At 41.4% G+C, this 23,633-nt stretch overlaps 3 protein-coding genes across 3 annotated transcripts in view; all 3 read left to right on the top strand.

The window, feature by feature from the left end:
• LOC117254538 (uncharacterized) overlaps positions 1 to 3,648 on the top strand; it is a 29,596-nt gene extending 25,948 nt beyond the window's left edge. Inside the window, exon 20 of the mRNA XM_033622880.2 lies at positions 1,650 to 3,648. Within this exon, the coding sequence (XP_033478771.2) occupies positions 1,650 to 1,736 (87 nt within the window). The 3' untranslated portion in view covers positions 1,737 to 3,648. The remainder of the gene's footprint in view (positions 1 to 1,649) is intronic.
• A 390-nt stretch (positions 3,649 to 4,038) lies between these two features.
• On the top strand, positions 4,039 to 11,740 carry LOC144462590 (uncharacterized). The gene is made up of 11 exons (XM_078166753.1): positions 4,039 to 4,148; positions 4,244 to 4,320; positions 5,274 to 5,567; positions 5,648 to 5,881; positions 7,307 to 7,411; positions 7,501 to 7,716; positions 8,176 to 8,505; positions 8,734 to 8,991; positions 9,921 to 10,011; positions 10,134 to 10,191; positions 10,280 to 11,740. The coding sequence occupies exons 2-11, from the start codon at positions 4,266 to 4,268 to the stop codon at positions 10,367 to 10,369; spliced, it is 1,731 nt and encodes a 576-aa protein (XP_078022879.1). The 5' UTR covers positions 4,039 to 4,148; positions 4,244 to 4,265; the 3' UTR covers positions 10,370 to 11,740.
• Positions 11,741 to 12,543: 803 nt separating this feature from the next.
• On the top strand, positions 12,544 to 22,573 carry akap8l (A kinase (PRKA) anchor protein 8-like). Its single transcript, XM_033624649.2, has 13 exons — positions 12,544 to 12,675; positions 13,610 to 13,648; positions 13,789 to 14,011; positions 15,518 to 16,121; positions 16,699 to 16,813; positions 16,902 to 16,951; positions 17,081 to 17,108; positions 17,234 to 17,339; positions 17,499 to 17,640; positions 18,050 to 18,155; positions 18,255 to 18,385; positions 20,763 to 20,858; positions 21,413 to 22,573. Exons 1-13 carry the CDS (start codon positions 12,651 to 12,653, stop codon positions 21,917 to 21,919), a joined length of 2,172 nt encoding a protein of 723 aa, XP_033480540.2. The 5' UTR covers positions 12,544 to 12,650; the 3' UTR covers positions 21,920 to 22,573.
• Positions 22,574 to 23,633: the final 1,060 nt, after the last annotated feature.

Raw genomic sequence — 23,633 nt, 5'->3', positions numbered from 1 at the left:
GAAACATAGAACCTTTTTGGGTGGTAAGCGGAGAACACAGAACCCGGGAAACATAGGGATGACCCCGGTTTGAAGTGCACTCGCCAAATAGATTCCCCTCAGCGACAAAGGGGTAGTGTTGAGGGGTAGGGAATTTCACCTACGAATTGAGACGCCACTTCATGCAAATTAGCGTAACAGACGTGTTCACCTACGTCGCGTGTATCGTCAACGTAGGCTTACATAACATAACACATTTTGACATATTTCGGAATTTTTGCATGCTTATTTGCAAAAATAGTACTTAAATTGTGCGATGGCTTTCTCATGGAGGCTGCCATCTTCCTGGAAAACTCCCCTGGCTGGATAGTTTCGCAATGCATCCTGGGAAATTCAATCTTCCCCTCAGTTGAGATGGGTTCGTAAGTGTGCATCGCACGGCCCTTCAAATTAAGTGGGGATTTTAAGGGCTGAAAAGCACTTCCCTAAAGTTTGGGACACCCTAGCCCTTCATGGGAACGCGCAAAAACAAGGGCTAGGGTCAATTTTGAGGGGAAGTGTGAGTATTGGGATGGACCCAAAGTATATGTGAAAATAGTAGCTAGGCCTACCTGTGCCAGTACTGGAGAAAGGTCTGGCTGAACCACGAAGGATAAAAAAAAAAAAAAAAAACTCTCTCAGTTGTTTGTATTTCTTTAAACCAGTCACAATCGTCATGGGCGGGGCAAAGCCCAGAATGCAGCAACAGTGCCCTTGCAAAATAGTGTTGGGCGGAGCTTGTTTTGGTGGAGTGGCGAGGGCCGGCATTAAAATGAATAACTCTTCACAAAAGAATGTGACACATAAAACATTAAAAGACATTTTAACATGTAGCTTGCGAGCGCTGTTGTTGTTTTACGAACAGCAGTAAAGCAAAATGTAGAGATGGGTCTGTCTATGGCAGTCTAGTTTCACTAGCGACAGGGATTTTGAAAATGCTTACTGCCTGAGATAGACAACAAAATGACTGGCTTGATACCCACAGTCTACATCCTGTGAGCCAAATAAAGCCTCCTTCAATACAGCATGATGCTCATTTGGTAAATGATGGTCCCAGTTAGAGTAAAATAGATAATAAAGCATTGGAGGCTTCAGGGCATGGCTATCTTGTAATTGACAAGTCGCTGCTCCGGCAGACCTTTCACTGCTCCACAGCTCCACCCTTCCAGCTCCGCAACGTCAAGATGGCAACAACTAAAGTGCCAAACTCAAGCCTTAAAAATGGTAGTACACATGGGTGCCATCATGTCACAGTGGCTACATCCACTTCTTACATACAGTCTATAGTTCAGACTTGGTTTTAAGGATCAGGTTAGAATTGAGTTTCGTAGGAGAGAGATATCTCGCCAAAAGAATATTTATATTGCACCGGGACTCACTGTTTAGGGTAAGGCTAAGGGTTGGAGTTAAGCTTTAAGGTGAGGGAAACTGAGCCAATTTTCAACCAGCTCTGTGTCTCTTGGAAATCGGCAAAGTTTTGCTTTAAGTTTGTGGTGAGGAGCTGGGGAATACATTTTTACGACTGTCCTCAAAAGTATAGCAGTGCACGGTTCTGTGTGTGTGTGTGTGTGTGTGTGTGTGTGTGTGTGTGTGTTCTTCTGTCATCTTCTGCTGTCCTCTTTGTCCTGCAGATGGACTTGCAGTGTATCAACATCTCACTCATGGCCATAAATCCTGGGACTGCAGCAAGAAGAGACCAACTGAGCAGCAGGAAGTGACTGTGTAGCATCTGCCTGGGTGGTTCAAGGTGTCTTTGCATGCTTTTGTTCCAGAGTCACATTTTAAGCTCAGAGCTGATGCAGTATATACCTATGTGGTACAGCGAAATATCGAGATCACAAAAAGCTGATTTTAGCCAAGTTTTCCGATAAATCACTTTAGTTTTTACAGTTCATCTTGTGAGGAGGGACTGTATGTATTTATCATTTTCCTTTTGATAGTTGCAAAAACATTTTCCTGTATTGGTAATAGATCATAATAATCACTGGATACAGTTTTTGAGAACTATGAATGTTTGCACTATAAATTTTATGGTAATCCATCCAGAGGTTTTTAAGATATTTCACCATGGACCGGACACTGTCATCCCTAGAGCCATGTCACCAGTGTGACCAAAAACAATTTTTCTAAAGCCAGTACATGAAGACCTTCAATTACAAATTACTGTAACTGAGCTGAAAGTTACCAACAGACCTAAATTCAAACACACAATGTGAGCATACACCGACTCTGTCCTTGATAAATCTGAATGTGATCTTGCAATCGTTGAAGTAAAAGTCACAATATAGCTATGTGAGAGCCAAAAAACAGAAGTGGATCTAGATCAGTTAACTGTATTGCACTGTATTATATTTTTCTCTTATTCTGGTATGAAACTGTGTAGTTCTAGTAGGATTGAGCCCCATTCAGTCTGTGATCACTGGCTCCCTCTAGTGGTTATAATGGGGACTTAGGAGAGGAGTCCACTCTGTTGAAATAAGCTTTAAATGTGAAAATCATCTTTGAGGGTTAACCCTTAGAGATGACCAGATTTGTTTATTTTAAAGGAATACTTCACCTGTAAAATGAGCATTTGTATATCAGTTTTTCACAGTGTTACAATGAAGTTGTGAAGAAAACTTGGATTTTCTCGTTTGCCCCCACGGTGAACGAAAAATCCCAAAACAGAGAACATTCTCCATGAATTGTTGTGAACGGGGATTGAATTTAACAACAGCAAAACTACAGCACTATTACACAACTTGTGCAGTATAATCCAAGTCTCATTTATCCAGTCGTAGGCGGAGTACTTTCAATGCATTTTTGGTAAAACATTACAGTTTAAAATATGTCAGTACAAACTGTCTCATGCGCTGCAGAGTAGCATCCCTGGGCACACGTGTGTGTTTGAGCTCTGCTCAAGTCGAGCTCAAATGAACACGTGTTTTACATTGTAACGTTCAGGGGAAAAGCATAAAACTGGATACAGATGTTTTGACTTTTTCTTTTGTTATGTGACAGCACATGACAGGTAGATGGGTGACAACGTGAAGAAAAAACAGCAGCATAACTTTGTCCCACATCATCATGTTTATTTGTGTCTCTGTAAAGCACCATGGATTCTAACCACAGTGAGGGTGATAAGGCTGGTGTATTTAGCTTATGTTGCTGATATGTGATATGTAAGTGAATATGGAGCAACTGCAAACAGTTGCAAGGAAGTTAAATTTGTCTGTATTTGGCAGTTGGGCCTGTGGAGATGTACTAGAGATTAATTAAGAGGTACTTTCCTGTAAAATGCATTCAGATGATATAGTCCAAATATATAGAGGGGTCTGGAACAGTTTTAAAAAATGGCATTATCATCTTTTCCATTTCTGTTTGTGCTTGACTTGCTTCTCTGGCACTTTCTCATTGATAAATAATCAGCTAACCTGTCTTGTTTAAAATGCGTCTAAACAATTTCTATTAAAGAGTTAAATGGTTGTCTTTCCTTATAGTTTGTTTAAATTTCACATTTTGAACTTTTATTGTCATTGTATGTCTCATGTTTTTCTAAACTTGTATTTATTTTGAATGTATGTTCTTGACCATGGTTATTTCTTGTGACTGCTTATTTAATTAGTCTTTTTGTGTGATTAACGTCGTTTTGCTTCCTGAAGAATTAGATTGTTTTCTGTTGGAAATGTCTGACTATAAAGAATTTCTAATTTGGATTAAAAAAATTTAAAATTTTCACAAATATTCCTGTTATTTCATCGTTGATTGCTCCATTTAATAAATCACTGGGATAATGCTGCGATACATTAATATGAGCAAACAGCGGCTTAATGAACATACGTGCATTGAACGATCAGTAAGGTTACATTCACAGCTTTGTCCTCTTTTTTTCTCTGACCCTCAAACAAACCACAGATAAAACTCAGCTTCACATGGCTGGAAAATGTTTGACTCTGTGATGTGTGAAGAGATAAAGCAATGACATTTGATAGAATCAACATTTTTTATCTAAAAACACTGACACTTCAGAATAAGTTAATCACAGAGAAAGGAAGAGATATTTTCATGTCAGAGCTGCGTGCAGTTTGTGCTCCACGCTCTGTCGTCCTCAGCCTTCACTTTTGTCGAAAGACTGCTTTCAGTTTGGACGGGTGAGTTAAATTTTTAATGTTTTAACTGTGGTCATAATTTGGCTGTTGTATAAGAGCAGATACAAATACTGTTATTCAATCAATTCTATGATCAGAAACTGAAGGACTGCAGCAGCCATGTTGCTGGCAGAAGTTGGATGTGTGTTTCTGGGTTTCATCCTGTGCATCTCAGGTATGACTGACTGTTTATCCCCTCTGACATGATGCTACACTATGAACATGATATGTACAATTTCATGTGTGATTGTTCTCTGTAATCTGTGAAAAAAAAAACACATAGAAATTAACCATATTTTTTGAAAGACAAAAATGTAAAAGAATTGAACACATTTTATGGAAATTTACATAACCAGTGGTGTACTGTATAGTAGTAGGGGGGAAGTGGGACTGATTACCCATGGACCCAAGAGGAGGGGGGCCCTCAAAAAGCCTGGAATAAAAAGTCTGGTTTTGTCTGCAGTTTTCTATTTTATAGTAATTAGTGCCATAACTAAATTAAAATTGGCTTACTAAATTGGTTAAAAGACTGAACTTTGTGTACAAAATTGTGGAAGCTCTTTGAGACCCCTTTAAAGCACAAAATGGTTTTGTCCACCTCTGCACATGGATTTGACTCTAAACACAACTAAAGCCGAGTGAGTGACTGCTCGTGCTGCTGGAGCGCCAAATTACACTGTCATGTCTTTCCCCAAGAAAGGAAAATCAGGATCCCAAAAAATAAAATAAAAAAATAAAGAAAATGAACAAATAATTTAATAATAATAATAATGATAATCCACAAGGTGCGTGAGAGAGACATGGATCAAGAGAAGAAGTGCGGCGGACCCATGGAGACTGCTCATGTATAGGGCCCAGAATTTGGCACTTTGCCCCGGCCCTGTACATAATTGCTCAAAAGTCTAGAATCACTTGCCACAAAAGCTTTAAAATATAATGGTCAGATGACTGAGAGAACTACTCTAATTATAATATATATTTTCAAATATGCCTAAAATGCACACACCCCATAAAAACAACTGGAATGAGCTCTGAAAATTCCCTTGAATTACAGCATATCATATTGTCACAATTAGTAAACATGCAAAAATCGATCCAGATGTTTGTTGATAAAATCTTCTGTTAAAGGGGTTTCTGGACGGGCAAACAGAATCTGTGCATTAAAGGGTTCATCAGTGGATCTGCCCTGCTCAGCTGAACGTCCCACTGTGAGCATGCAGTGGTACACTGTGTACAAAAATGCCTCCAAGAATGTCCTGAATGAGGTCCCTGCAGATGGAAACCGTGTAATGTACAACACGTCTGAAGAGAGCAATTTCACTCTAACAATCAAAGATCTAAAAGAGAGCGATGAAAATCTTTACTGCTGCAGAGACGACCCAGAACTCTGCTGGGGAAACAAAACTGAGCTCCGTGTTGCAGGTACAGTGGCTGCCATTTTTTTAATCACTTAAAGACAGACATCAGTTTATGGATTCTTATCTTATTTACCATCATCTCAGACCTGCAGGTACAGGTGATTCCTGCTCCAGAGGGACCGACAGTAACACTGATATGCAACACCAGCTGTCCTCTGACTGAAAACCTTACAGTCTACATCTGGTACAAGAACGGAGAGCTTCTCTATGAGGACTGGTCTCCCTGGTACCAAGAGCTGGTCAGCAGTGAGGAAGCAGTCACATACTCCTGTGCTATCAAAGGCTACGAGCATCTCAGAGCTCCTGAAGTCTCAGTGGGTGAGTCCAAAACCTCTGGCTTAAAGGCCCAGACACACCAACTTGCAGTATCAGCTGGCGGCGGTAGTTTGTACTGGGGAAACCGAAAGACTGACAGGTGGGATTCAGGACACTAGTTAGCCAAATAGTCACTTACCACATTAAAATGCAACTGGATGTTGAAAGAACAAAGCATATTCACTGTGCGTTAGCAAACAATAACACAAATAATTATGATCCATTTTTGCTAAAAAGCTCAATGGCAAAAAAAACCCTATCTTACCTAATATAACCAGTTTGTTTTGATCTCATGCCCTCTTGGCTTTAGCTGTTTGTTTACTTTCCTCACTTGTGTTTCTCTTCTCGTGCACTACGCTGAACTACCACTCAGAGGGAATTCATTCACCGACAGGCTCTGCCGTGCCCGATGCTGATTTAACTTGCTGAATCAGCTGAAAAAAAGGCTGACAAGGGCTGCCAAGAACCAGTGATGTGGGATACAACACCAAAACTAGAATGGCCCAACAATCTGGTGTGTCAGAGCAGCTCAGAGCACGAAAAGAGAAACAGAAGTGAGGAAAGTAAACAAACAGCTATAGTCAAGCGGGCATGAGATTAAAACAAACTGGTTATATTTTGTAAGATTATGTCTTTAGCTATTGAGCTCCTTCACAGAAATGTTTCGTAATTGTTTTTGTAATTGGTTGCTAGTGCATGGTAAAACTCGTTTGTTCTTTCAACATCCGGTTGTGTTGTTAATGTGCTAACCAGGCCCCCAGGAATGCTGCTCAGCCTTGTTTTCAATTTTTCCCTGTGGCATCCTCTATGGTCCAAAAAGCATTTTCTCTGTAGACCACCGTTGTAAAATAAGTGTACGTAAAACTGTTGACAGGACACCTCGGACTGCAAAAAAAAAAAAAAAAAAGTCAGTCATGACTCCATGGAGGTTTGATATTTGTAAAACTTTCTTTGAGCCAAGAAAAGCAATTTAAACATCTGTGACATCATCACAATGTAAAGTCAGTGAGCCAAGCAGAAACTGGAGGCAGGATTGAATAGGCGCCATCTTGGGGTCCGGTATCTAGTTATTATTATAAATCTATGGGGCTAACTGACTAAGTAGCGTTCTGTCGATGTTCCAGTTACCCTTTTTTACAGACTACCGCCGCCTGCTGGTCTGGAGAGTTATTTCCTCCCATGCAGTTACAAAATCTATGTGCTCGTTGGCCATTGGCTGTAATCTTTGTGGTGTGTTCAGGGCAACTTTTTCACCGAGACTCAGGTGACATGAGTCGATGCAACAGTCGGCCTTCGTTGCCACTAGTTCTTTGAGGTGTGTCTGGGCCCTAATGTGACAAGAAAAACTGAAACATTCAGCTGGAGGTGGATAAATTTAATATCATTAAGATCACCAATCACAACACTGAATGCCATTTTTTTCTCCAGATTCTGTCACATCGACCTGCTTTAGTGTGACCTACGCTAAGGGGAAAATGTGTTCTTATAAGCAGACATCAGTGGACCAGCCCTGCTCCATCACATTTCCCAGAGGTTAAGTTTCCACAAACATTTACAAACATAGAAACACATCTCTCTCCCCACAGTAAGTGATGAAACATGTCTTTATCATCTCCCAACAGAGATGCATATTCAAAAGACTCTTGGGAAGAACTCTGTCTCACTGACCTGTAACACCAGCTGTCCGATGGCCGACCCTCAAACCGCCTTTAGGTGGTACTGGAAAAAAGACTTGTACAGGCACTGTGAGAGTCAACACATTACATTTGTGCACCTTTCTTCTGGAGCCTTCTCCTGTGCTGTGAAAGGCCATGAAGGTCTGCACTCTGATCGATTATGTGAGTATGAACCAGTTTACAGTCAGGCAATAAGACACATAAATGCTTTCGAGTATTATTGATCAAATATCCCATTATCTTTTACTTTAAATTATCTTTCAGTCTCTTGCTTTCCTCTCGCTTAGTTTTCAGCACAATTCAAGCAGAGATTCTCTGCCCTCTTAGCACCTTTCCTTATGTCACCTTGAAATCCCACTCACTGTTTGAAAGTCAGGGCTGTTACGTTCTTTGTCATTTACGGATATTCCTGCAAGAAGTTCTGGTTTTTCAGCCTCAAATGTGTATTACTCCCAGTCTGTTTTGTGCCAAACAAAAGCCTATCCTGAAAAAAATCTAAATATAAATACTGTAGCACAGGATTTGTATAAAGAAAATTTAAGGCTGGTTAAAACCCTAGACGCTGAATATTTTTCAGGGTAAATTTAAGCTGTTACGAAAAGTCTTTCCTCTTTATTTCAGGTCTTATGAAAGATTACTGGATTGTGAATTATGCCAGCAGGAGACTCTGTGCTCTGGAAGATTCTTCAGTGAACCTTATAAGTAAATACTGGCGGCCCAGCTTGCAACGCCGTAATAAAGGTCACTGGCATAAAGTGAAAAGACGTGATGAGGAGGATGCTGAAACTCTGACTGAGGATGCAGACCGTGTGGAGTTTCTTGCCGGTTTGAACAACTACCACACGCTGAGAATCAACAACGTGAAGAAGAATGACTCAGCAGAATACACTTTTACTCTCAACCATGAATGGGCACACTCTGATTTACCTGGAGTCACTTTAGTTGTTACCGGTAATACTGAAGCTTTAATACCTATCTTATTTATTCTTTATCAATGGGGAATCTGATAGCAGCTGTCAGCAGATTAATGTTGAGATAAGACAATGTAGGTCTGGTTCACAGGTCCTCTGAAATAATTGGTATCAGGTATTTTGATGGTTGCAAGCCAGTTTATCCAATAGGCATGCAAAAGCTTAAAAATGTCTTTTTGGTTAATTGATCTATCAAACCTTTTTTCAGGTCTGAAAGTGACAATGACTCCTTCTGCAGTGGTGACAGAGGGCCAGAGAGTCACACTGACCTGCAGCACCAGCTGTCCTCTGCCTGACAACACAACCTACATGTGGTTCTTTAACAGTCAACTTCTGACCCTGACAGAGAACCAAAACAAACACCTGGTTCTGAACTCAGTCAACAGTCAGCATGAAGGAAACTACTCATGTGCCATCGAAAGCCCCCAAAACATCAGCTCACCTGTGGAGATTCTCATTGTCGATCGTGAGTATGGCTTTAAATCTTAAATTGGCTTTGAGGCACTTTTACAGTTGAAGCAAAATGCCTTGATTTTTCCAGGAAGAGGAAGGTTATTTAAGTGTGGGAGTGGCCTATTTGAATTTTGTTTGAGACCATGTTGCAAGGTGAGTGTGTTTGCTGATCCTGTGAGTTTATCTATCTCCTTTAACTTTAGCTTATATTGGAGTTATGCTATGTAGCGTGTGAAATAGAGTATGGTGAATGTGATAGGAAAGGTAGTATCAGCACTGTCTCTACCTGGAGCTACAGAGCCTGGGTTTGTTGAAGGTGGCAGTGCTGTTTGGGCTGAGAAAGCCATGTGTAAGTAAGGTAAAGGAGGTTGTTGGGTTGGTGCGGGGAGCAGTGAGACCTGGCATTAGGGGAGTGTCTCTGGGACGCCAGAGATCACTGTCTAGCCTCCTGGAGGTGTCGTGGGACCAACTAGACGAAACACTGGTGAAAGGAGGTTCCCACCTGATGACCCCAAAGACATGCTAGTTATCACTGCTCACTGGTCTGTATAGTTAAGCCTTGCCATAATAGCTTATCATAGGGCTTAGGAGGTTATTCACTGAGTGCTGATCCTTTCTCTAGAGCACAAACTTCTTGTGTTTATTTGAATTGTACTCTGCAGCAGGATACATCAATCACCCGCTCAATCTGACTTTGATGAAATGTATATCAACATAACTGTGCTCCCCTGTACTCAAAGGTCAATATCAGAAGAGTAAGGTGCTGTAACTTTACCCACCCTCCAAGGACACTTCTTTTACATTTGGTAGAGGGAGACCGAGTAAAAGCAGGTGGACACAGATTATCATTTATGGCCAAAAGCTACAAAATACAATTCTGTCTCTTACTTTTTTGAAATATGTTGCACTGGTAACTCACATCTTGCATCAATCTTTCTCCAGCTCTGACATCAATAGTGGTATTGAACGCACTAAAGCTGACTATTGTATCATTGATCCTGCCGGCTGTATTGCTCTTCCACATGGTGATGAGGTAAAAGACTTAAAAATTTCCATTTTTGCACCTTAATTCCCTGAATTCAAAATCTTCTTGTTGGCCTTAATATGTCCCTTTTTAGCCTTAATAATGTGCTCAATATGTCTAATAAAATCCAGGAGGAGGAAAACTCTGAGCTCCGCCACTGAGCAAAGTGACAAAGCACGAACTGGACGGGTGAGTCCAAAACCTGAGACCTAGAAATAACTGTTCGTGTGTCCATGTGTGTTCCCCCTGCACTGTCATATGTTTTCTCTCACTTCAGGCGGACTCACTGTATGAGAGAATCACATTCAAGACCATGAATCCTGCAGCACCGAAAGAGCCAGCAGAGCACCAGGAGCACACTGTGTAATATCAGCTTGGATTTCAGAAATCCGTAAGGGTTACTTCGCAGGAGTGCAGATAAAACGTCTGTCTGCAAAGGCACCTGTAAGTTCAGTATGTTGTGCAGCCGAACCCGGAGGTCACAAAAATGTTATCCTTGTCCTTTATTATATCTACTGCTGCCTGCCTTAGCAACCACTTGGGGTTGGATGCAAGATTCTAATCTGATTCACACATCCGTTCATAAAGGCAGACTGTGTGTTTATAAAGCTGTATGTCACACACTCTTGTTAACCTCCTGTGAACCAAGGAGTGAGTTGTTGCATACTGCTGCCATCATTAAGCAACAAATCCACTCAGTTTGTATTATAGCCTAACAATTTTCATGTTGCAATTAAATCATTTTGTTGTTATATTTTACATGTTTTTACTTATTCTTGTTTGTTGTGTCTTGTTTGTCTGATAATAATGTGTGTAAATACATTATTGAATGGCATATTTTTTTGTTTTTATATAGGCCTACAGTAGATGGCTTTGTACAGGCCTCTTTGCTTCCTCCCTCCCCTTCAAATATCAGTTTATTCTTATTATTGTATCATGTATTTTACTGTGATGTTTTAATTCTGCAGAGATTAAAGCTACTGTACTGTAAACTTTTCTCAAAACATTGCCAAATAAATAAATGAATAAATAACTAATCAGTTGTCCAGCTGCTCAACTTTCTGCCTCTGAATATGGGAATTTGGTGGAACTATGATACAGAGACTCATTGGACAATGATTAGGATGGCTGTAATTGCTTATCATGTGGTGAGTTAAAAACAAACAAACAAAATTAAAAACACCAAAATGATGGACATATGGTAAAATAGTTGATTAAAGTAAGATCACACATCAGCTGAACTAATTTACGGGGGAGCTTTCAACCTTCTGATTGTCTCAGTTAGATTTCCATTCAGCTCATTTGTCAAGATTTCAATCACTTTATGTAGGCCAATCCTTTAATCATTGATTGGATGTATTGGTTGTTTATAGACTGACTGACACTGTGCTAACTTTGTCTGAAAGTCACAGTCACTATTTGTACCCTATATTTCGGAACATGCATGCATTCATATACACAGACACACCAAGTTTTTACAAAACAGAAAAGTGTTTCATTGTGTGTTTTCACAATGTGCAATACTAAGTCATGATCTGCAGATATCACCATATGCCTGTATCAAATGTGTGACTATCAAAAGTAATTCAGTGCTATGGAAAGCTACTCATTGGAATTTACTGTAATTTAGAATACTTTTAATTTGAAAAAGCTTGTTAAATTTTGTTGTGAGAAAATGTGTAGTGCAAATATGTATGTAAATGTTTTGTCAGTTGATTGCACACAATTTAAGTATTGTATATTGTAACCGAAATAAACTATTCATTCATTCATTCAAATACTGTTTCTGTTATTCCATGTTGATCATAATTAAGACAAATTGCCATTAGAAATTATAGTAACTTTAAAAGGCTATTCAAGTACTGAGTACACTTATGACACAGGCCTACTCGTACCTACTTCAGGTGAGTATTTCCACTTTTTTTTTTTACATACTTCTACTCCACCACAGCTAAATGTTTTCCTTTTTACTCAGCTTGACCACATTTATTTAACAGCAGTTGTTGCTTTGCAGATTATGTTATTATACAGCCTAAGATAACGTATATGATGAATTTATAATGCACTGCTGTGGGTTAATCTACCAGTTTATAAATTAAAAAGACTTCTCCGTTTCATAACTGCAACAAAAATCCTGCTTTTATATTAATGCATATGTAGATAACACTGACAAGAGCATTTTTTCTGAAAAACAACAACAAAACAAAAACCCCAAATCCAACAACTTCTAAAAAGTGTTTTTTTTTTCTTAACTAAAGTGACATTTTGCAAGGGTCAATGGTGATCGCGTGTTGTTTATTTTTATTTTATTTTATTTTATTTTATTTTATTTTATTTTATTTTATTTTATTTTAAATTACGGTAAGGCCTGTAAAACATTTTTCTTTTTTTCCCCGAGGATGGCGAGGCGTTACCTTACCCGTCGTATTCTCACTCTGATTGGCTGGTACTCAATATCCTCGTTTGTTGGATTGGTTAGATCTAAGAATGAGTAATGAGATAGCCAATCAGAGACAGAGGAAGACAGAGTAGGGCGGGTACATCTCGTCTCTTTGCTCTGCACGACAAGTATTCCTCAGGCGTAACTGCCGCTGAGGCTGCTGTTGCTCATTGAAATCGGACTGTACTGAACAACGTACTAAAATACCATGGACAGCAGAGGATACGGTTCAGGTAACGTTAACTATTCACTGGCATTGCATTGGTGTTAAATATCACAACCAGTGCTACAGATACATTCAGCATGGCTACGTTTATTAATTACGTTAGTTTTCTGGTTACCCATTTGCTTTGTTACCGTGAAACGTAGCCCCAGCATGTTAGCTGTTAGCTAGTTAGCTTGCTAGCACCAACAACGAAGCCGGCTGTAGCTTGGAACAAAGAAGCATTAGCTTACTGTTAAGTAGCTTATAGTCCCATAACTGTTGTTGTGGTACTCAATTTCATGTATTCATTTCAGAATAAACGAACAAAATGTTAACGGCAAAGCAGGCCCGCTAGCTAACATGAACGAAAAATAGCCACGTTAGTCTCTCCGTCATCAGGCTGTTTAATTGCTAATATGCTAACATCGAGGGCTGTGTGGCCCATTGTTGGGTTGTTGTAGGGTGTGTTAAATACTATGCTAAAGTTAGCTGGCTAATTCCGTTAAAATGGAGTCAGTGTGGGAATAACCGACTTTTAAAGGCTTGTTATTAAAATGGCCGCCTCAGCAAAAGTGCTTCCAAAACTTATATATTGCAATGGCGTTTACAAGATCGTCGTTAATACGGTTTTGTTCTCTGAAACAGGTCTGATTTCCTCATTTGCACGAAGTTACGCCATAGAAACAGAAATCTAACAGATTCATTGTCTGATAAGAATCTAATGAGAGTCCAGCCGGCTTGCTGTAGAGGAGTTGAACAACCATGAGGCGTTTATTCAGTTCTTTTGTTCACCTACAATTCTCGTACATTCTGTTCTTACTTATTGGCAACTTGGTATTTGCATGAGTGACTACACAATATGTGGTCTTATAGGTAATGAGATGCCAGGGCTGTTAAAGTTTGAATATTTGCCCCAGTCACCTTTCAGTTTGTTTATATTACTGCATTTTCTTCATTTGCAGGTTACTCCAGTTGGGGTGGTGGTGGATCAGGTAGCAGAGGTGAGGAAATGAGTGAAGATAGTTTAGCTCTGCATAATGACACAAGGATACCCAAACTTTATCTTTAGAATGTAGAGTTGATTTTAAGGCTTTTTATTTTCAATGTAGTGTTCATTTTAACACTTTACTCACTCTGTTAGGTTCTGGTGGCTTTGACCTGTATGGAGGAGGTTATAAGGACTCAATGTCCGGGCTTGGGGGCTATGGAGGAGGAGGAGGAGGCCACATGAAGAGAGGTCTCTCGGGATCGTCCCTGCTCTCGTCCACAGGCACACATGCGGATGCAGTCATTGCCAAGATTAACCAGCGCCTCGACATGCTCACTCAGTTGGAGGGGGGGTTGAAAGGGTCTCGAGGTGACAGGTAATATATATATATATTATTTTTTTTCCCCCTTTTTTTCTCCATATTATCGTCAACAGCCAGATACAATTGACACACATCTGTATCAGTTAGAGTATAACATTTTCTAGCAGTGTCTTTAGTGTTAAACGGATAAAAAACATAGCAAAGCATATGTCGTAATGCGGCTTGCTTGAGGACATTGTGTTCGAATGTTGCCGCATGCCCGGACAATATTCAACCAGTTAAATATTGCTTGTTTTTGATTCACATGAAGGAGAATCACAGTAGATTTCTTTATTCACATTTTGCTATGATATAAAAATATGCTCAGGCCTTCTAATGCCATTGGTAATTAAAAGGTCAAACAGGTTTTGTCCTAGTTTGGGATTTCGAAATATCCCTGTAGTAGAACATAGTTCTGTAAAATAAATGTAAAAAGTAAAAAATGACGTCCATGCCAGTGTAATTGGAAAGTTGGTTGTTATTGTTTCAGAACATTTTGGTTTCTAACGTAAATTGGGCTGTTTGAGCCTGCTAAGGCATTTACTTGGTCTTTACACCCAGTCTTGGTTAAAAAAAAATATATGCATCACTTCCTGTTTGGGATGAGAGGAGTATGAGTGGCTCTCAGGCTGCATTTGAATGCCTCAGCGTATGCAGAAGCTTTGATTGCTGCCCATTTGCCTTGTTGTGGTTTCTCTGATTGCTGGGAAGAAAATTGCTTGGATTCTTAGATGTCATGAAAATGCATGACCCCTTGTTGGAGGTGTAATTAAAGACCAGCTTTTCCATTTGTAACAGATTGACACCCTTGCACATGAAGCCAGTCCATCTTTACCTAGCACTCTGTGTACATTGCCTCTGTCTTGCCTTTGTTTTTATTTGTTCCCACACGTTGTTTCTCTCATCCTCCATGTGACCTAACCCTGTGTTCTGGCTTTAGGTTACGCAAGAGAGATGAGTGTGAAGGTGTTAGCTTGGTTGTTATTTTGTCAAGCTCAATTGTTAATTCAAAGCTGCCTGCTGTATCTTTAAAACACTCTTGCCCACTGAAAAAAAAGCCCCAGTTTATGTTTCATCCCCTTTTCTTGAGTATTTGCCATGATCCAGTCACTCTCCGGGATATTTCACCTCTTGCACGTGTCTTAAGACATTGCTGGTTCTGATGGACCATGGTCATGTCTAAGGTTTCACAGCCTAAGAAACTGCATTTCCCCTAATCTGCAGGATACTGTTACCTCCAACAAAGAATGTGGTTGGATGAGTTTCTTTAAACTTAATGATAAGAGAAAAATCATTACTATTTCATAAAAGACCACAAGCAGAGTGTTCACTTGTTTTGGATCATCCATTTGTGATCTAATGTGGTTTCTGAAATAAAGCTGGGAGTGACAAGAAAACAAATGGAGAAAGCGAGACCATGGAGGAGAAGGAAAAGCAGGTGGAGAAATCCGAACCTGACTGCCCTCCCTGCCTCCCTTGCTCTCTGCTCTTCTCTATCAACCCTCTCCCTCCCTCCCACAGGTATGACCACTACGAGTCATTCGACTCGCGCACCTCTGCTCTCTCCTCCTCCCGAGATCTCTACAGATCTGGCGGCAGTAGCTATGGTTATGGCAATGGCCGTGAGGACAACATGCTGTTGAGTCAGCGAGGAGGCTCGGGCTTCGGAGGGGGAATTGGGCTAGGGGGAGGAGGAGGCTTTGACAGCCCCTCCTCTTCCTATGGAGTCGCTAAAATGCGACAGAATATGAGGGAGTCCTTCAGCAGTGGCCAGGGAGGAGGTTCTGGAGGTGGAGGATGGGCTGGAGCAGGCCGACGTTCCCCCAGAAGGGGTGGAAGTGCCGGGGGTCGAGGAGCTGGAGGAGGGTTTGGAAACCGCAGGTCTGACCCCACTCCATTAGGCGGAGGCGGGCGGGGAAGTGGTAGTGGTGGCCAGTCCCACCGCGGCCACTCTCCAGGAGGTGGTAGAGGCAAGCTCCCATCCCTCCTGTCCAACCGCATGTACCCTGAGAGTGGGGGCTTCCACCAGGGTTCCACTCAAGGGCCTCACGACTTTCCTGGGAGGCATTTTGGAGGGGGCCCACGGGCTGGCCGCCAGCGAGGCCGCAAGAGACCCCTCAACAAAGTAAGTACCTCCAGCCAAATAAGACCTCCTCAGACACTGGGCAAAAGTTAAGCCCTTTCTGATTCCCTCCTTTTCATATCCTCAACCAACCGGCAAGTCAGCCTAAAGTGCAAGTACCTGCTATGTGTTATGCAAAGCAATTTGTCACAAATAATCCCCGACACACATTCGATATATATCACTTGCCCCTCTAACTCTGCCCAGCCCTTATTTATTGTGGTCAGAAATACCGCATGGAACTGCCCCTTTTGTACAGTAAAGGCAAGTGATCACACTCCCTGCCCAATTCTTTGTCCCGTTTACCTGTGGGGTGTTGAATGATTTCACTTTGTGGATTTTGTTTTGATTTTTTTTCCCTTCTTTCCTTTTGCCCCACTCTTGGGTAGTCTTAAGATAAGGCTAACACTATTAATGAGGGAATGCCCAGAAAAGGAAGACATCAAGTCTGCTAATTAACTTTGACAAGCATTAAGTGTAGAATTAATTGATGTATTGATGAGTTGTGATTGTATTGCCCACATGTTATTTTCAATCAGAAAATGTATTTGTGAGTGCAACTTGATTTTGTTTACTGTAGCAGGTGAAGCCACAGCGGGATGTCCAGAAGAAGAGAAAGCAGACGCTTACTGCAGCTGATGAGCCAGAGTCAAAGATGAACAAGACAGAGAGTACAGGGTCAGAGGCTACCCAAGGTGCTTTAATTAGGTCTTAATGTACTACAAAAAAAAAATTACTCGGCAGACGATTTTGGCCTAATGTTGATGTGCTCTGTTTCCATAGAGCAAGCAGAGAAAAATGGCGATGACAGTGAACCAAAGACTGCAGCTGCGGTGAGTAGATTGAGCCTGTGTGACAGGAACTCTGACTGGTTTTTAATTTTGAATAAAAGATGTAGCATGTTACAAGTTGTTAATGAATCTTTCTAAAAAAGATGAGTAATGGGAAACTTTTCCTCATAGGAGACAACACCTGCAGATGGAGATAAAGGTAGGCTACAGTTACTCCTCGTTGATTTTTTTTTTTTCCCCCTCCTTTCATGACATATACGTTGTGAGTGTACATCAGCTACTTGTCCTGAACTTAGTAACATTTGCTTTTGTACTTGTGCATAGCTTCACCCAAACAGGAGGAAAAGAAAAGTCCACAGGGCAAACAGACCCCAACCCCTGGTCAGGAGAAGCACCCAAAAATGAGGAAGAGGAGGGGCTTCCTGGAAAGGTGAGAGAACCTACTACAGATCCCTGACCCCTGGGCTTTTTTGCAATCACTGAGCTATGATTATGTAATAATTTGGATTATTTGGTTATCTGACTCGTCCTCTTTTCATACTGTGCCTCTTTCTGATCTTCGGTCTGATCTTTTTTTTATTTTTTTCAGGGTGATGTTTGCCTGCTCTGTTTGCAAGTTCCGTTCCTTCTATAAGGAGGAAATGGAAACTCACCTTGAGAGTCGCTTCCACAAGGACCACTTTAAGTTCCTCTCTGGCCAACTGTCAAAGCCCACTACAGACTTCCTACAGGTGAGTGACATTTGTCAAACGTCACATTCAGACACCGAAATGTGGTTTTGGACACTGTATTTTTGCATTAGGGCTTAAAATTCAAGGGGTATGCCAATTGTAAATGCACTAAAATGAGGGTATAGATAATCATGTAAGGCAGGGGACAGGGCTGTACCCAGATCCTAACTTCCAAGTCTGCACAGAAATATCAAAATATTCATAGATGTAGTTTTCTTTGCCAGGTTACTATATTTAATTCTATGATATTTTAAGTTGTTGATGGTATTTTCCTATTTAAAGAGAAGTAAACACCCAAGCCATACTAAAAGTAATCAGTCAGTTATCCAGTATAACTCATTGGGATTAAACTTCTTGTTTGGACAATTTGGGGGTCACTAATAAAACATTTATGGTTTTGTTTCTGTAGGAGTATTTGCAGAACAAATTTAAGAAGACAGAGCAGAGGGTCAGCCAGTTGGAAAACCACAGTGCTGCTATCTGCCAGGTGTACAAGGAGCAGGACCTCACCAGGGGTAAGCAGCAACAGCAAGTGTTATGTTTGTGTGTTTGTGTGAAAGAAGGGGAGAATGTAAGTGATTGCTCATTGCGGATATTTCTCACTGTCTGTGTAGAGCTCGGTATGGAGCACTTCATGAGGAAGGTGGAAGCTGCCCACTGTGCAGCCTGTGACCTTTTCATTCCCATGCAGCCCCATCTGATACAGAAGCACATCAAGTCTCCAGACCACAACTACAACCGGAAGGTATGACAGATTTCCCTTAAATTGCTAAATATTTTATATAAAAGTTAAATGTCGTGAACTGGAGGATGGGTGCTACATTTCCACTGTGATGCCACTCCGCTACTGTGGGTCGGGGTGGCACTGTCATGGGTCACTGCTGCATGAGCGCAGTGCAGGGCCGTGGTAATTAGCTAACCAGTGGGATACACACACAGGAACTTGCATGCACTGAAGGTGCTGACACACCAAACTGCCATCAAAGAACTAGCGGTGACAAAAGCCAACTGTTGCGTCGTCTACGTTGCCTCACGTCACCCTTTGTCAGTTGCATTTGAACACACTACAAATTAGGGCTGGGCAATATGGCCTAAAAAAAAATCTCCGATTTTTTCACAAAAAATCTGATTCACGATTTAAATTGATTTTTTTCTCCTCCTACTTATAAAAAAATATTTGCGGCCTGGTAGCACATACCTGGGGTCCAAAACTTTCAGCATGTGAATAAACCCCAGCTTTTCCACAGTAGCCTATATATGGGCACCACATCTCTTGCAATATACATTGCGACTGCATCTGTCATCGCTTTCCACCAGACCCCTTTCTTATGATACGGCAGTGTTTCCCCTACCATCATGTTGGATCACAACAGAAGTCATTTAAGGTTACCTTTCCTATAGAACAGGTCTATACCTTGTCCTTTTATTAAACAAACTGAATAGCCTTATGTTACAGGCTGAGCCTGGTGTGTGTGTGTAGTTGATGTAGGAGATATGAGATGTTAGTGCGCCGGGTGTGGTGTGTGATATCAGACGGATGCGCCCCAGGAAGAAAGTGAGGCATGTGCTATGTTGTTTACATCGAGCAGCCACAGTGAAGAAGCCTACGCAGTTCTGCATGCTGTTTTTGAGTTATAACCCTCTATGTAAAAGTCAGACACTGATGAGAGAGGCCGTGCATCATCCCTGCAGTATTGAAAATAAAGTCCCGTTGTTTATTTGTTGTTGCCATAACGAGCTAACACAAGCTAAAGGAGCTAATGGTCTTCGGAGGTCCCTTTACTACGGTTCGGGGGTCTGCCAGCTTGGCGTTGGGAACACTTATTTATCTTATTGACACAATGGCATGTCATTTCTGTCCCTACACGTTGCGCGTCTAAAATCCTCCTCTGCTCTCTGTGTCGAGCACGGCGGAGTTCAGCCCTGAGGGGGGGGGGGGTGAGCCCACTATGAACTACGGGAGCCCAGCGTGGAGCGGTGGTGGCGTATTGTAAATAGAAACTCCATTTTCATTAAAACAAATCGGCTTAAACTACAAATTCGAATTAATCGATAAAATCGATTTATCGCCCAGCCCTACTACAAAGACTACATCCGACGGCCAAGTAGCGCATACGTTCTGCACCTGCGTGAAGAAATAACAGGAAGTCAGAGGAATGCATGAGATAAACAAAGTAGCGGAATGAGAGAGTGATACATCCTGTCAGCCGAGGGGTTTACTATCTGTGTAGCCGAGCACCGCAGCACCTCCACGGACTATTACATCCAGACGGTCCCAGTGTTTCCTCCACAGGCTCCACTTCACTCAGCTGCCCGACAAACCCTGACCTTTAACCTGAATAACAAACCGGGGCACGGTGCTCCGGTTGGATCCAAATGGAGAGGCAGGGCTAGCTGGGAAACTACAGAGGCTGTGCTTCCCTCCAGTCATGTTGCGGCTATTCAGGTTAAAGTGGGAAGAAGCAGCGGGTCTGTCAGGCAGCTGAGTGAAGTGGAGCCTGAGGAGGAAGCACTAGTTAGCCCTGGTTTCACTGCAGGCAGATTCACTCGCTACAGGGGCGAGGAAATAAAACCTGCACAGCCAATCAGAGTGATCTCTCTCACTGACAAGTTCCGCCGCTGATTCAACATGCTCAATTGGTCAAAAAGCTGCTGACGCCGACAGCCCGACTTTGACTGTTGGCCAACCGTCGGCTTGGTGTGTCAGGGCCTTAACACACATGCACTGCTAGACCGGCTGCCACAACAAAGAACCGAGACGCTCAGATTACAACAGACAGAGTATGACTTAATTTGCACTTTCTTTACATAGTAAATAGTGATTTGCTGCCATATCAATCTTCTGAATGTCTCATACAGCTCCTTTATACAGTGACTCAAGGGACATAATTGTGTCTGTACAAAGAGGGCACACAAATATTGTAATTTAATGCTAGAAGAACTTAAACTTGTGTTTTTACATTAATTTAATTGCAGAGTTATCATCATTAACTTTAAAGCCATAATGCTTCACACACCAAATGATGCTCAGTGCTGGTTGATGTTCTGTAATGATGTTTGCTCGTTGGATGTTTGTACTTTGTTCTGTGTATGACTTGGGACTGCTCTATTTGTGTTTCAAGGGTATGATGGAGCAGTCCAAGAGGGCCAGTCTGTCAGTAGCACGTAGCATCCTCAACCACAAACTCATTGGCAAGAAGCTGGAGAGCTACCTCAAGGTATGTATAGAGTCTCGTGCCTGGGGATGAGCTAGCAATCAAAACAAATGGCGTGAACGGTTGCACTAAACTTACCAGTGCTCTTGTTTTGCAACTTGATGTAAAGATAAGAGTTTGTGGTCGCAGAAAAAATGCATGTTTTTAACCACAGTGCAAGCGAAACAAGTATACACCCCACACTGGTTTCATGATATGACACTTTGACTTTGATGCTCCTGCCATTTCAGAACAGCTTTGATTCTAAATCATGTGATATTGCAACACAAATAATCTGAGCATATTTTTCAATGCCGTGGGAAGAAGTAGGCTAGCATTTATAACAGAGTACATTTTACATACAGAGCACATCTTGCATGCACAAATAAAGCCAGGTCCATGTTAATGTGTCTATAGATCATCTAGTCACAAGTGAAGGATGAGCTTTTGAGCAAGAAGCCCTTGAGGTGTGTGCATGCATGTAGAGACATCAATATCCCTGATTTCAGTCCAGCTAATCATGAATGCTGGGGCTCATAGACAAACAATTGTACCTATAAATGTTCTTTCCTTGTCAGGGTGAAAATCCATTCACTGGTAACCAAGACGACCAGGATCAAGAGGACTCTATGGTGATGGACGTGTCTGAGATGGAGTTAACCGGCGAGACAGCAGACAGCCAGACAGAGGCAGCGGCAGTCAAGGATGAGCAGGTGGCCGAGGGGGAGACGAGCCAAGAGGCGGTGGCTGAGGGGGAAGAAGCAGCAGAGGCAGCAGCAGCAGAGGAGAAAAAGATGGAGGAGGAGCCAGGAATGGAGGGACAGGAGGGAGGGGAGGGACAGGAGGGAGAAGATCAGGAGAACCCGGAAGAGGAGGAAGGTTTTGAAGTTGGAGAGGAGGAGGAGGAGGAGGAAGAGGGATATGTGGTGCACGATGAGATTGGCGAGGAGGGAGTACAAGGTGAGCTGGAAGAGGAGGAAGGATTGGAGGCTGCGGAGGCAGAGGAGGAAGGATTGGAGGCTGCAGAGGAGGAAGGATTGGAGGCTGCAGAGGCGGAGGAGGAGGAAGGCAAGAATGATGAATGACTTGCAACCTGTGTGTGACTTCTTCAGTGACCCCCACAGTCCCGTTCAACCCATCTCATTGCCAGGCATATTAAGAAATACACATACTTGCTCCACCAGTTTTCACTGTCTAATGACTGAGAATCATTTTATTTTTGTTAAAGGAATAGCTCCTCATTTTGGGAAATACTTTTATTAATATTCTTAAGTTAAACAAGAAGAAATAAAGCATTATACTAACTGTTATGTACGCTTACCAACTCTCTTCAGAGGTGTTAGTCGACTGTGTATTTCCCAGAATGTCAAACTATTCCTCTTAATACTTTTTCTTGTGCCTTTTTGTTCCAAGTATTCTTATTCTGGATTAATTGGTTTAGAATTGTTCAAGACATCTTGAGTATTGTAAAGTCATGAGATATTGTGTCCTTTCCTTCTTATCAGAGTTTACATGGTGTCATAGCGCTCTGTCCATTGCCAGTATTGATGACGGTGAATGGATGATTTTTCCAACCTGTTGGTAAAATCTAGAACATGGCGGGCTTTTTATTCTACAGCTGGGGTGATTGAGATGATCATGGGGACTGTCTGTAGAATAAGTGTGAAATATTTAGAATGGATATCAGTCATGTAACAAACTTGTTTCACTCTGAGTAAGAAATAAACTTGTTGAATAAATCTCTGTTTTGATGTTTTGTATTTAAGATTGTAACACATCGTGTGCTTGATTAAAGTCAACATAAGAAACTAGCTGGACTGGCAACAAACTGGATGCCTTCCAGGTCAAAAGTTCAAAGCTAGGTTCTCTGAAAAATGTAGACACTAAATCAGCTATGTCAAAAATGTCTGAAACACATAACTTTGAATACACTTAAGCTTGCAGTTGGCAGTGATGGTGCGCATTTACATCCACAGGTGAAGCTTCCTGGGCTGGTGTTGCTTTACATTAATGTGGATGTTAATTTAATATCTAGTCATGACAGCATCCTTGAATTTGGCACCATTCTTGACCACAAGGTGGCATAACAATTCCCTCTGCCCCAAACACAAGTATCAAACACATTTTGGAAATCAAGGAGTAATGTTTCATGAAATGATTTGATTTTAGAAAGGGCACATCAACACCTTCTGACATTGTTTTTCATTAATATTCAATGGCAGATTGAGTGCTGCCAGACAAATCTCTACATGTAAGGTAAAGGAGGTGTCCACTAAATGTATACACTTATGCCTCTATTTGTCATGTAGTTTACTACTGACAATTTGATGGCTTAAATTGCTTCATACATCAGTTCATACAAGCATACGTCATCAACCTTGTAACTGTATTTGCTAAGTTGTATGAACAGATTTAAATACACCAACAACATTAAAAAAAGCAAATATTAATCATGTTTTCAATGAAGGCGCAATAGTTGATACAATGTTGAACCAATAGGTTGTAAATGCTGATAGGGAGTATATTGCTTTTCTGTTTTTTTTACATTTCCATACTATTTATATTTATATATTTTTCTCTGTATTGTGATGTTCTGTGGGTTGTAAGTCATTACATTAAATAAAGAGTTCTTCAAGAGGTGAAAAATAGAAATGGCGATGCACCACATGCACTCAGTCACCCCACACACGTTTGTGGTGAACCGCAATAAAAGCATGCATAATGAATATATCTTTATTCTCTTATTTATTTCTGGCATCTTTATTAAAGCAAAGGGACCAAAGACACAATCTGTGTGGA

This window comes from Epinephelus lanceolatus, chromosome 3, assembly GCF_041903045.1.
Source record: "Epinephelus lanceolatus isolate andai-2023 chromosome 3, ASM4190304v1, whole genome shotgun sequence".
NCBI classification, from domain to species: domain Eukaryota; kingdom Metazoa; phylum Chordata; class Actinopteri; order Perciformes; family Serranidae; genus Epinephelus; species Epinephelus lanceolatus.
Note: the sequence above shows the minus strand (reverse complement) of the source record. Positions and strands in the feature narration are given on the sequence as shown.

Excerpts from the sequence above, each read along its gene's own strand:
- LOC144462590 (XM_078166753.1), top strand. The coding sequence starts at position 4,266 with ATGTTGCTGGCAGAAGTTGGATGTGTGTTTCTGGGTTTCATCCTGTGC. Across the intron at positions 8,992-9,920 it reads GGAGATTCTCATTGTCGATC|CTCTGACATCAATAGTGGTA; the intron begins GTGAGTATGGCT and ends ATCTTTCTCCAG. Across the intron at positions 10,192-10,279 it reads ACAAAGCACGAACTGGACGG|GCGGACTCACTGTATGAGAG; the intron begins GTGAGTCCAAAA and ends CTCTCACTTCAG.
- akap8l (XM_033624649.2), top strand. The coding sequence starts at position 12,651 with ATGGACAGCAGAGGATACGGTTCAG. Across the intron at positions 13,649-13,788 it reads TGGTGGATCAGGTAGCAGAG|GTTCTGGTGGCTTTGACCTG; the intron begins GTGAGGAAATGA and ends TCACTCTGTTAG. Across the intron at positions 16,814-16,901 it reads AGGGTCAGAGGCTACCCAAG|AGCAAGCAGAGAAAAATGGC; the intron begins GTGCTTTAATTA and ends CTGTTTCCATAG.